This window comes from Tasmannia lanceolata, unplaced genomic scaffold (assembly GCF_043159265.1).
Source record: "Tasmannia lanceolata isolate RefF3 unplaced genomic scaffold, GAP_Taslan_0.1 ptg000006l, whole genome shotgun sequence".
Taxonomy (NCBI): Eukaryota; Viridiplantae; Streptophyta; class Magnoliopsida; order Canellales; family Winteraceae; genus Tasmannia; species Tasmannia lanceolata.
In genome coordinates this window covers 2,638,442-2,651,490 of record NW_027518683.1, presented here as the reverse complement: position 1 = coordinate 2,651,490, position 13,049 = coordinate 2,638,442, and the positions used below count along the sequence as shown (strand labels likewise).

At 38.0% G+C, this 13,049-nt stretch overlaps 1 protein-coding gene across 3 annotated transcripts; it reads right to left on the bottom strand.

Moving 5' to 3' along the window:
• Nucleotides 1–6,040: 6,040 nt before the first annotated feature.
• LOC143878208 (GDSL esterase/lipase At3g27950-like) lies at nucleotides 6,041–13,049 on the bottom strand. Of its 3 annotated transcripts, XM_077380507.1 has the most exons (7): nucleotides 12,778–13,049; nucleotides 12,401–12,603; nucleotides 12,137–12,229; nucleotides 11,774–12,007; nucleotides 11,496–11,665; nucleotides 6,402–6,669; nucleotides 6,041–6,326 (listed from the first exon to the last, which is right to left on the bottom strand). In XM_077380507.1, exons 2-7 carry the CDS (start codon nucleotides 12,489–12,491, stop codon nucleotides 6,091–6,093), a joined length of 1,092 nt encoding a protein of 363 aa, XP_077236622.1. In that variant the 5' UTR covers nucleotides 12,492–12,603; nucleotides 12,778–13,049; the 3' UTR covers nucleotides 6,041–6,090. The 3 variants fall into 3 exon arrangements, with proteins under 3 accessions (XP_077236622.1, XP_077236620.1, XP_077236621.1); XM_077380505.1 differs by having other exon boundaries at nucleotides 12,137–12,603; XM_077380506.1 differs by having other exon boundaries at nucleotides 12,137–12,586.

Sequence of the window (13,049 nt, the reverse complement as noted above, 5' to 3'; positions counted from 1 at the left end):
CACACACTTATTTTGGTAACGACACTCCTCACTTTATTAAACACTTTTGGTTGGCAGATGATAGCCACTTGGCAGTAGTGAAGACCTTCAAATAGAAAAATAAAAAATAAGGATTGGACCGACATTATGACTTATTAGAGCATAGGATAGGAGTTTGGATAACATTTATTATCCTTAATCTATTACATAATGACACTATAGAAGTACATAGGCACGTGACATCGTTGTACATACAAAATTAAAGTATGGAAAATCTATAGAATAAAATAAATGGAATTGAAGCGTGATAAGTAAAATAAATCAAACCAGTAGAGAAAGGAAATGATATCAGCACAACTATGTTTTCTTCTATGCATGGTCTAACTTGTATTTTCTTTTTTAATTGCTTTTGGAAACTGTGATAACCTTTTGACAGCTCTTTAAATACTAAAGACAAAGCTAGGACCGTGTATATAACAAAGAAGGGTTGTGCTCGTATCATTTCCCTCAAGAAAATAGAGCAGAAACACATGCAGAAAGATTTATGTACGTCCACATAGTGCCTACATCTAGGGCTGCAACTCGGGTCGGGCGGGTAGGGTTTTGGAGAACCCAACCCTACCCGAGAAATATCTCGGGTCGGGTCGGGTCGGGTTTTTTTTCGGAAAACCCACGATTCCCAAACCCGGCCCTACCCATGATAAATCTCAGGTCGGTTCGGGTTTTTTCACGTTGACGCAATTTTTTAAGGAAAATTCTTGTTTAGCAAGGCAACTCAACTCATAGAAGCAGAAATTACACTCACATTACACTTGAATCAAACAATGATGTAATTACACTCACATCACACTTGAATCAAAGAATTGTTTTAAAAAATTTCTTTTTCTTCTCTTTCATATTAGGTAAAACCAATGTTTTGAAATTGACTTTGAACCTTTCATATACAGAGATGACAGATGACTACCAGTGAAACGTTACCCAATTATAACTAGGAAGCAACATTATTTTAATCTTAGTAGAAGACAGAATGAGTTTAGAGTTTATTAAACCTATGGACTAGAGCTGAAAATTAATATAAAAAAGCTTACGTTCTTATCCCTGTATTTCTGGCAACAAACTTTTATTTCGTTAATAACTTCCGCTTATTTTATTAATTAAATGAGTTTGTTACATGATTCACGAGGAGCGTTCTCAACGAACTGTTTGATTCGTGGATAGGAAAGCTAGGATATAAATCCCTTTTATTTCCGCAATTTGGGATTTTGGAAATTTTTTCCTTTTCCCGACTTTTCTGAAAAAATCTGGCAAACCAAACAGAAACAGAGCCCACCTATGTTGTTTACTTGGAAAATTAGCACTTACCAAACCTCGGAAAAATCGTTTTCCAAGGAGAAATTCTTCATGATTACGGGACATGGTCTAAATTTTTCTACTTAGATAATTAAACACCACTATATTGTTTCTAATTAAAATGTTAAGGCCCAGTTTTTTTAGATTCTGAGAATCGAATTTGAGTTCAAACTGATTATTGGTTTCAAAATTGCATTAATTTGGAGCCCAGTAATCAGTTTTGGACTCAAAAAATCGATTCCCAAAATCCAAAACAAACAATGCCCAAACATGAGACCCACCTTGAACAATCTGAAACATCATCACCATGGCATGTTCCACGTCAAATTTGTCTTGTCTTCTTATCCTAGTGTTAGTACTTTTTTATAAAATGATATTTTTAAACTTTCACTTATCTATGATTTTGTTACTATCTCCAAAATGGGATTTGCTAGCGTTCATCGCAAAAGGCATTTCGCAGATGGTCTGTTGCATCTGCATTTTTTTTGTGATCCAACCACTGGATTTCATAACCATTAGACTACTAATTGTAAGTGTGTTTCCATACAATGACGCAGCCATTTTGCTCTCGGAGCTGTAGAACGACAAAACATTGATCGATAGTGAAATTACAAAAAGCTCCCTAGGGTTGAAACTCAAGTCATCTTTGACGTTTCAAAGGGTTTTTTCGTCATATCGAAAGAAAAAGCGTACGTGATGCTCACGTGGAGGATAGGATTTGGTTGAGGAAAGGCTGACTCAGCACCCTTGCCCATTCAGTGACCGTGCAGTCAACAGCCTCCAAAGACTCCGACACGTGGAATCATGGTAGTTCAATTCATGGTGGGATTTTGTCTTTTTTGTTTTTCTTTCGGAAAAAGAACCACATGCCGGCATTTCTCTTTATTGAAGAGCCCCTGGTTTCCGTCATTTGTGTATTTTCTTTCTCCGATAAATCCCTCGAACCTGCAAAATGGTAATGCCACCCACTTTAGTCACTTCCACGTAGTGCTCTTTGTAACCTCTACAAAAGACTACAGAGATCATCCAAATAAAGAGATTAGTGTCAGTGGCCAAAATAAGCCAGCCCTATAAAAATTGGGAAATGATATTACCACTGCCATATTTGTGATGATCGCACTTTTATTAAAAAGTACAGTATGGCCAGCACCATAGGATCCAAACTGTCCATTAGATGGTCCTGAATCTCATCTACCACATGCGTAAATATTAAAAAATGAAAATGGCTCCCATCCATCCAATGACACTTATGAAGAAGGGCCACACTAGGAAACATAGGTATAGTTTCCGGTTCCAAGGAAAATAGTTCCCATTGGTATTTCTAACACGGGAGGGTCATGGATCCTAAGCACAATGAGGGGTGCCCAAAGGTGACCTGTTGGGGGAAGAAAAGCACAAGATTGTAGGGGAAGGGGAACATATATGTAACATGCAGAAACTTGCTGCATGCACTGATCTCCGTTCAAACCGGTTTCAATTTGGAACTTGCCATCGGAACTGGTTTTGACCGTTTTCATTAGGTCTTCGGGAGGGCAATCAGTGCAACGTAGCTCAACTTGGGCACCTGAGACCACGCTAGACTTGCCTCCTGAACGTTCCTGGTTTCCATCTTTGCTACAATACACAACTCCCTCGATTTCTGCTAAAACAATAATGTGGCTATCCATAAAAAGGGTGGCCAGGCTCAACTCTACACTGGCCAGAGCAAGAAGAAGAATAAAGAGTGCAGATGGGGAGGCCATCATCATCGATCTCTTCGTACGTTAAGATGATTCTATCTGCACATTAAAATTAATCAATTAATTAAATTAAATTTTATAAGAGAAGTATATGGGCCCGGGACCGGATCATATTAATCAATAGCAAGCTCGATAATAATGAAAAAGAAGATTTTATATGGTGTAGTACTGTATTTTTCAAGAATTACTGTACGGGCCACATAATAGGATGATCCAAACCATCCATGTGATTGAACACAACATAAATAGGTTGTTCCCCAAAAAAATTTCAAATTCAAACCCTATTTGAAATTCTAAATCCACTACCACTTCCCTAGCATTAAAGTCCCCACTTTCCATATCCACTATCTCCAACCAAAGCCATTACTTCTCTACTTTCCTTTGACTAAGCCTATTCTCATTTACTTCATTTTGATAGAGATTCTCCACTATCTATTATTGCACTCAAAATTATGTTTAAATTTGAGTCCAACAATCGGTCTAGCTCACACAATCGGTTTTCATAATCTTAAACGTATAGTGCCCAAAGCAAGGGAGAGTTTAATAACATGAGTTGTAAATTGTAGGGTACAGACAAAATGTTTGGTTTGGTTTTACGGGAAAAATTAAAAATTAAAAATTAAAATGAAGAATCAGAAGCTTTCAACACTTGAAAATTGGGTTTTATTCTTTGATTGTCATTGCCTGGTAATAAATGAAACCCTTGAGAGTTAGAGGACTCGGATACATCTCCTATAAAGATCCCTAAAGTTGCACTCATTCAATGGATTTTATTTTATAGTAGTTTGCATGACATGTTTCGAATGTGACTTTCATCATGTTTTGCTCTTCACGCCTTCTTGTAAGCTGATTTTTTCGGTAGCACTTTTATGGCAAGAGTGATTGTTTTGGGGAAGATGAGTGATGGTCCCTACTATGTAATTGGATCTTTCAACTCTACTATTGGTCATCCATATGTAATTGGAATGCGATCTATGAAACTTGAAAGGTTTGAAGGCAATTGGGAATGTTTGTTTGCTGTTTTTTTCAAGGTTTTACTTGCTATAAGTGCCTTTTTTTTTACAGAGAAAAGCAGAGGGTTATTGGATTTCTTTCTGTTTCTTACTCCTCATAAGAGAAACTTCTCCAAGGATTATCTACAAATTTCAAATATTTCTACTCTCTTTACCTGCTGCTTTTCGTTGAAACTGTTATCCACCTTTCAAAAGTTTATACACATTTATTTAATGCTCAGTCTTGCATGCTTCAGTACAGTTATGTGAGTTTATTAGAGAAACCATTTCAAGATAGTGTTTTATAGGAGTTTATTAACAACAACATTGGTTGGATTGGTCATGAAGATGGCTAAATCAGTACAGGAGTTTGGCAAGAAAAGGGCATTAGCTGTCTCGGATTTTTCCTCACACCCAAGGCTGGGGTGGGGACTAACTTGAGCATCTTCTCAACTCTCAAGTATCCCCGCATTCTGTCCCCTCAGATAAACTGACTTGCGTAGACCACTATACTGAAACCTAATAATGAGTTGTGGATATTAATCGACAGAGAGGAGAAGAAAAAAAAAATGTCATTTTTGTTTCTGCTGGCGATTTTGAGCCGCCGGCAAAGACAAGTCCAGACATGGAAGCAGTAAAGACTGATGATAAATGGGATGAGGAAGCGCCGCTGGAAATTGAAGACGAGGAAGCTGTACAGCTTAATTTCATCTCACAATTGGCATTCTTATCTCTATTCTCGTTGTGATTCTAACAGTCTTCTTTAGCATTCTTTTTTTGGTGGGAAAAAAAGTGAGTATTGAGATGAGTAGTTTATGTACCTGATAATTTCTCCCCTAATGTTAGCTTTTAAAATAGTAGGATTTAAAAACAAGGTTAGCTCCAATTGTACTTCTAGCCACTAGTATTGTCCATGGGAAAATATGCACATCCTTGTTGATACAAGTGCCCCGAGAAAATATCCTTAAATATCAGGTTCTAGCCAGGTCCTCATTTACTCAATAGAAGGGCAATGTGATTCACTTTTGCACATAGGGACATATGAATAACTAGGGCTGCAACTCGAGCCGGGTTTTACCCGACCCGCATCGACCCGACCCGAAAATAGCCTGGGTTGGGTTCAGGTTTCATGGGTTTCGGGTCGAGCCGGGTTGAGCAGTCAAAAGCCCGCATGAATCTCGGGTCAAGCCGGGTTTGAAGGGGCCCGACCCGACCCGACCCGACCCGACCCGAGTTACATAAGTTATAGTATGTACATTTTTTCCTATTGTTAGTTAAAAGTTAAAAGTGAAAACCCACGCACCCACTGTTACTGTATGTGAGTGTAATTTCATCTTCTATGAGTTGAGTTGATTCAAGTGTCTGATTCAGCATTGTTTGATTGTAATTACAACATTGTTTGATTACAGCATTGTTTGATTCAAGTGTGATGTGAGTGTAATTATATCATTGTTTGATTCAAGTGTAATGTGAGTGTAATTTCTGCTTCTATGAGTTGAGTTGCCTTGCCAAACAAGAATTTTCCTTAAAAAATTGCGTCAACGTGAAAAAACCCGACCTGACCCGAACCGACCCGAGATTTATCATGGGTAGGGCCGGGTTTGGGAATCGTGGGTTTTCCGAAAAAAAAACCCGACCCGAGATATTTCTCGGGTAGGGTTGGGTTCTCCAAAACCCGACCCGCCCGACCCGAGTTGCAGCCCTATGAATAACCTAGGTGGCTAGGTTTATGATGGGTTGGCAAGCATGAGCATTCGTGTAAATAAAAGCTGAGATAGTCATATAAGACAAGCAATGACCAAGGTAGAGATGGTCTTACAAAACAACAAGAAAGGGAAAATACGACAAACCAAAAAGAAGGGCAATGATAAATCGACTCCCCATGTTTCTATCTCTCTCCTCTTTCTCTCTGAGGAGAGAGAAAGACACATGGGGAGTCGATTTATCAATTTGGGGAGTCGATTTATCACTCCCCCAAAAAGAAACATAAAAAGTATGATACGGATGATCACAATCAATGCAGAGACTTCTCACAAGCATGAGACTGGAAGTTGTGGGTCCGAGAGAGAGCCATTAATAATGTGGCTAAAAACCCATCGATTAGCCGCCTCGGTATAATGTGCCCCATCCCAGTAAACGTGTATGGATGGGTTCCCACACGGGGAACCAGTCACTTCAGTACCATTAATATTTCTAGTCACCCCACACCCTACATAAGTCTCTCCAATAAAATGCCCACAGCAGATCCGGAAAGGATCAATAAATCCTGAACCACCCAAAAGAAAGTGAGGAAGATAGCTTTATACATATGAATTACCTACATATAGAGAAAGAATAATACCTTGCTTATGGGCATCCGAAGTCAATCTATATTTCGCACTATAAATGTCGACATAGGTCAACAAAGCATAAGGAAGCTCTTGCCTCAGCTCGGTCACTCTAAACTTAAGTTCCCTATTGAACTCTTGTATAATGTCATTCAGAGTTTTCACACACCCAATTTGATCAAAAATACGAGGCAAGAGAACATTTTTTATTGCTAAAGGTAAGCATCCCATGGGTCCTATGTTATGTATCAAAAACTCTCTTGCCCCTTGATAATAAAGTTCCTGCAACACAAAATAAAAGTTACAATCTCAGCAAATTTTGTTAGAAATCATCACTGTTGTCAACCTCTTTGAGATAAATATTGATATCTTTTCTTAGCTTATTCTCCTCCCCCTGGCCTCTCTCGTCTCGTCTAGTGGAGTGCCATCCTCTTTGAGATAAATATTGATATCTTTTCTTAGCTTATAATTCTCCCCCCCCCCCCCCCCCCCCCCCCCTCTCTCGTCTAGTGGAGTGCCATCCTCTTTGAGATAAATATTGATATCTTTTCTTAGCTTATTCTCCCCCCCCCCTCCCCGCTACCAAAAAAAAAAAAAAAAAACCCAACCACGCACAAAGGAAAAAAAAGAAGAAGTTTCTCAGTCAAAATCCTGAAAATATTTGTTACTAAATTACCCAGTGTTAGATTATAACTTCTAATTATTACACCCTTTCCCAATAGGTCAAAGTAAAGGAGTCGACTTGGGCGAGTTCCTTGTCGAGTCAAGGAGTTTTTAAACATTGCCGGTAACTCTCTCTCTCTCTCTCACAATGAGATGAAGCTGTTATTCTCCTAATAATGACACCTCTGTCACCCTTTTTCCTACGTTAGAGAGAGAGAGAGAGAGTTCATGGGAAATTGTGATTGTGTTTAAAAAATATAATTAAATAAAAGATGAGTACGAAAGAAGAGGAATTCCAGAACTCAGTTGCAATCATGACGGATATTTCTCCAACCTAGGATCTTACTAGTCACTAGGGAAACTATCTCGGCTCAAGTCGGGTAAGGTTTAAAAAAAACACGAAATCGATAAACCATGACCCGACCCTACTCGAGATATAGTTTCACATGTCGAGCTGTGCAATGTTTTCCCACATTTTCACCTCGATACACGCACGATGCACTGTAAGTTCTATTCCCATGGTTGAACTTCTAGTGCATGATCGATTCCTATGGTTGAACTTATTTATGTGGTGCATTATCAGTATCAGCTATTTTCCAATGTCACTGAGTGTCGATATTGCCAAATCAATGACTATTGCTCTGTTTATAATATCCTGAAAATGGATATTGCCAAATCAACGACCATTGCTCTGTTTACCATGACTTTAGGAAGCATCTATCTCGTGGAACCATTCCGAAGTTTATGATAACCCTGCTAGAGGCATTGGAAACCTTCAACACGAGAATTTTTTTCTCGGATATACTATGTAATGTTTACGACTTTAACAATAGTCACTATGGCAAAAATGTTCTAGGTAACTAGATTCTATCTATACGGAAAGCTGTCAGAGTTGTAGAAAATCAAGAGATCAAAGACACAAAAGTTATACTCTTATTCACACAAAGACAACACAGCAAGAAGCAAACCCACGTACACAAACCACAAAAGACAATGGAGATGGATGGAGAGAGAAATATTCTATTAAATATTATTCAAAGACAAAGTGTAGCACACCTTCTTCTCTACTGTTCAGATTTTTTCAAAACGTTATTAAGGTTTTTACTCAACTCTCGGCTATGCAGGTTTTCTATTATCCTCTCACACAGTAACGTTTTGGCAATATTCGCCTTTATTTATAGACAAGCCTACAATACTTAGAATCCAATTCCAACTCAACTCTTTAAACCAAAACCGATTCTAACTCTACCCATTGATAGAAACCACAATGACTTTTAACTAAATTAGAACTCTTAACTTAGCAAGGACTCAACAACTCAAAATACCTAAAACCACGAAAATGAAATGTAGAGGCCATCCTGCATGCTCAATCAAAGAGCCCATCCTTCACTTATCCTTCCAGAATCACTGGTAAGATGCACATATGCCAACAAGGGAGAAACATTACTGAGACATGACCATGGTTTTAAATTTCGACCGATCGGTCAACATCGAAATCCAAAATTTCGGAAACCAATTTCAGAAATTTCAGTAATTTCGGCGAAATTTCAAAGAAAATATTAATTTTTTATTCCTTTACAAAATTTCAGCCAAAATTACCGAAATTTCAGCCCAAAATACCGACATTCGAGTCTGTTTACCGAATTTCGGCCAAAATTTTGGGATTTCAGCAGAAATTTCGGTTTCGGTGGGGACCGAAATTAACCCCGAAACCGAAATTTAAAACCTTGGAAATCCCCACTCCTCCCATTTCCACCTCCATAGTAGGAGAATAAGAACGGTAGCTGAAACACACCATTGACTTTAATTTCAGGTGCCATTAAAAAATTTATCTTTCTATATGAATCTATAGATCAAAGCCGTAGCCCATAGACAACCCCTTCTAAAACATAGCTAGCATCCGAACCAAAGAAACATAAAATCAAAGATGGAACCTTCCTGTTTCATACTCATCTAAAACCTGAATACAAACTTCAAACCTCAGGTCCAATCCTAAACCACCAAGTCAAAGATCCGCTCTCCATTTCGAAATCTTAAACCAAAATCCGCTCTATTCTGTTAGAATATGTGAGATCTCACCAATAGGTTAGATTAGACAACTATGGTTTGATTAGGTAGAATAAAATCACATCTTCCAAGATTTGATTTGGATTAATTGGGGAATAATATGCAGGCATGCTAGATTAGGTATTGGGATTATCTTCTCATATCTTGTCAAATCTCTTTCCATAAATCTTGTGATACTAGTTTCTATGTTTATCCTCTTGAGTGTTCTATATAAACACTCATTAGGCTTGATTGTAAGATAAGCAAAGATTAGTGGAAATCTTCAATATTTTACATGGTATCAGAGCCACCAATCTTGGAGTGACCACAAGACAAATAGCTGCTCTCTCTGGCGGACGGCCGATCTAGCCGTCCGCCTGGCCACCATTGCTCCCACATTCTCTTTTTCAAATTAACACCACTAGTAGTGCCTTCCTTACCAGCTTCATTAGTTTCAATCTACTTGCATCCTTAGCATTCTTGTTCAATCTTCTTGCATTCTTTTCCCATATAATTTTCAAGACTTTCTTGGTTGCCTTCAATAACCCCTCATCTTCTTGAATGCGCCCTTCTCATCATCTTGTGCCAATTACACGGTCTCCTTATTTTGCTGCCAAAACCTTCACCAAAAAAATAAAAAAAAAAGGGATTTGCATTTTCAAAACACATATTTGACATTTGCACACTTTTTCCCAATGTCCAATTTTTCGTCGATAATTATTGCCACCATTCCTAGCTGCTATTTGTCGCCTTCTCTTCTATTTCTTTCATCTCTTTCTTTATATTTTTGTCTTTCGCCTATTTCGGTTGAGGTATCTCTTTGTGGTGCGTGCCTGAAATAGAAGCTCTACTCAGTTGATGGGTCTCTCTCCATGAGGTTTGTGCCTGAGAGAGCAATTTCTCTCTTTCATAAGGATCGGTAACTCAAACTGACCTGTGAAGTCTGCCCATTGAGGCTTTCTTTTGCCCATAGAGGCCATTTCTTGCCCATTCCGGCATTCGCCCATTGTGACGCATTTCTTGCTCATTCCGGCATTGGTTCATTGTGACTTATTTTCAGAAGGTTCGATATTCTAATCGGCCTAATGACTCGCCCATTCAGGCTTGAGTCCAATCCAGTTCATTGAAGCTCTTCGCGGCTCACCTTTTAATGCGACACATTCTTCAACAACAGGCGGCCATCATCTTCAACAATATTGGCAACATACATCAAGCAGACATCAATCGTGACAATGTGCAACAAAATTGGCAAATTTTTACATTTTTTTGGAATATTCATTGTAATCAAACACATATCGATTTTCAATCTATATACGTTTGAGGGGGCATGTTAGAATATGTGAGATCTCACCAATAGGTTAGATTAGGCAACTATGGTTTGATTAGGTAGAATAAAATCACATCTTCCAAGATTTGATTTGGATTAATTGGGGAACATTATGCAGGCAGGCTAGATTAGATATTGAGCTTATCTTCTCATATCTTGTCAAATCTCTTTCCATAAATCTTGTGATACTAGTTTCAATGTTTATCCTCTTGAGTGTTTAGTTCTATATAAACACTCATTAGGTTTGATTGTAAGATAAGCAAAGATTAGTGGAAATCTTCAATATTTTACACATTCAAACTCTAAAATCCTAATTTGTTCAGGCAAATTGACAAATAGAGAAAGAGAGGTGATTACATAAAGGTAAAGGTATCGATACAAGGCTAGAAAAATGAAAAGAAAATAAAACTTACGGAGAATACTATGCAACGATTTTCAGAGGGGAACGGAAAGGGCAGCTATTTTAGTCAACTCATGCTAGCTTTTAGAAAATGTACCATGGATGATGCAAAAATAATAATAAACAACATAGGGGCCAAAAAGTACTTGGGATTGGCTAATAACAATCAAAAGAAATTTATTGAAAATACAGGATTATGAAAAAACAAAATGAAAATGAGAAAAATCTCTACTTATAAAACATCAATAAGAAAAAGTGTAGTATGGCTATTAGACTAATAGCTTAGGGGGGATGTTTGCCTTTTGTACTCAAATAAGGTGGTTGAGTTAATTCTCAACTATTTTTACAACCTTCTATAGTGTTCGAACATCGTACATAAATGACGGATTTCGAGTCTTTAAACGAAGCTTTTGATAGATAGAGTACGATTGAGAAAACATCAAAGAAAAAGTGCTTAAATCTCATGGTAATATGAAAAGGAATTATCATCCTACACCCCAAATCAGCAACAAAAAAAAAAAAAAAAAACTAATTATTGCTAGGAACATTAGAATCAATCAATAGAGACTAGGTCATGTTATTCTTGCTTAAGTCAGTCCCTAAATAACCCAGTTAGAATTTTTCATAAAACAATAAAATGTCGGCATTGATACGGAATTAGATTTTACTTACTTCAACAGCTATGGAGAGAAGACTGAGGATTTTGGGAATAGGCGCTCGAACTTCCTCAATTGGCATTGATACTAAACTTAAAGACAAATCAAGTGAGCCTATGTCCAGAGTGAAGAGAGCCTTGGTGAAATCTCCAGGTCTTGGAAAATTGCGTTTTGAGTGGAATTTACCTGGGGCAAAAAAAAAACCCAAGAAGAACAAGTCACCCCATATCAACTATATCTCTACTAAAAACCTCAGGAAAAGAAAAACACAGATCAGTCTCTCATTCTCCCAACCTTCACTCTCATTATAAACATATTGTGTGAATACTTTGAATTGTGAAAATTGCAATAGTTGCATTTCCAGAGAATAAAGGCTTATGATTTTAGCAGTGGGGTAATCGCGAAGCGGACGAATTGTTGCTCCTTCTACTGCAAAATTTGCCCCATGACGAAAACTAGCTCCACATCGGAAACTTGCTCCCACAGAATCCAAGAAAGCATTCAAGTAAGGCAGCCCGAAGTGTTCAGCTGCATAATTAGAAAAAATATTTCTGAAATGCCAGAAAAATAACTTGAACCAACCTTATTCGATTTTAATTCCTTTTTAACGTTAAAAAAAAAAAAAAAAAAAAAAAACAGAGGTGGGGCCGAATTTACCTATTAGATCTATGATTAATCGGCCATCAGAAGGCCTTCCACTTGGCTCCTTGAAGAAAGTTCCCCAGTGAGGAGATAACCGTCCCGATGTGGCTGCGAATCCTCCGGTGTCGGAAATAGAGTCGCCGAAATTGAATATTGCAGGAAATTTGCAATGGAGTGCAAAACCCGTCAGGCACTGAGCCAAGATTAAACCAAATACGGTGCAATTTGAAATCCAAGTCATTTCGTCTGTACTGTTTAGGCAAATAGCAAATCTCTGACCTGCGGTTTGGAATGGAAGCTGCTGGTGACGCAGTCTCCAACGATGGGGAGGGGAAAGATTGGATGCAAAAGCTACGGGACATGTGTTCATCTTATAGCGGGTGAATTTACCAAAACTCAAACCCGTATTTTTGCTATATTCTATTTTTTATTGCGGTCCATATGGCCAAATCCTGAATCAGTCCTCTGCATTAGAAAGTCATCTGAAGGGCAAGTTTAGTGAATTAGACAGAAATAATGACTGTGATGTCTCTTTTCCGAGTTTTAGTCAACAGATTTGAAAAACCTACACTACATTCCTACTTATTTATGGCTATCAATATCTTCAAATTCCATGGACAGAATTATAAAAATGGGAAAATGATCAGAAAATGTACCTTTCGTCTGAAATTGCCAGTAAGGTGGGGCTGTTTTCTACATTATCAAAGAAGGGAGGAAGGAGAAAACTTAGCCCATTTTAAGATGAGAATGCCCTTTGTAGCCTTTTTCACTGTTTTTTTTTTTAATACTTTTTCATCTTTTTACCTCATCTTCTCCAACTCCATTTTCAATATATTTTGCCTCTACTCTCTCTGTTTCCCGCCGGCAACGAGGACCACCCTCTGGAGCGATTCCACTCCATCTTCACCACCTCCTCGAATGAAGTTGA

What these genes read in the sequence shown, in the direction of transcription:
- LOC143878208 (XM_077380505.1), bottom strand. Translation starts at nt 12,491, where the DNA reads ATGAACACATGTCCCGTAGCTTTTGCATCCAATCTTTCCCCTCCCCAT. An exon ending in ATTAATCATAGATCTAATAG is followed by an intron (nt 12,008 to 12,136) that starts GTAAATTCGGCC and finishes CTAATTATGCAG; the next exon opens with CTGAACACTTCGGGCTGCCT. An exon ending in TTCTCTCCATAGCTGTTGAA is followed by an intron (nt 6,670 to 11,495) that starts GTAAGTAAAATC and finishes TTTGTGTTGCAG; the next exon opens with GAACTTTATTATCAAGGGGC.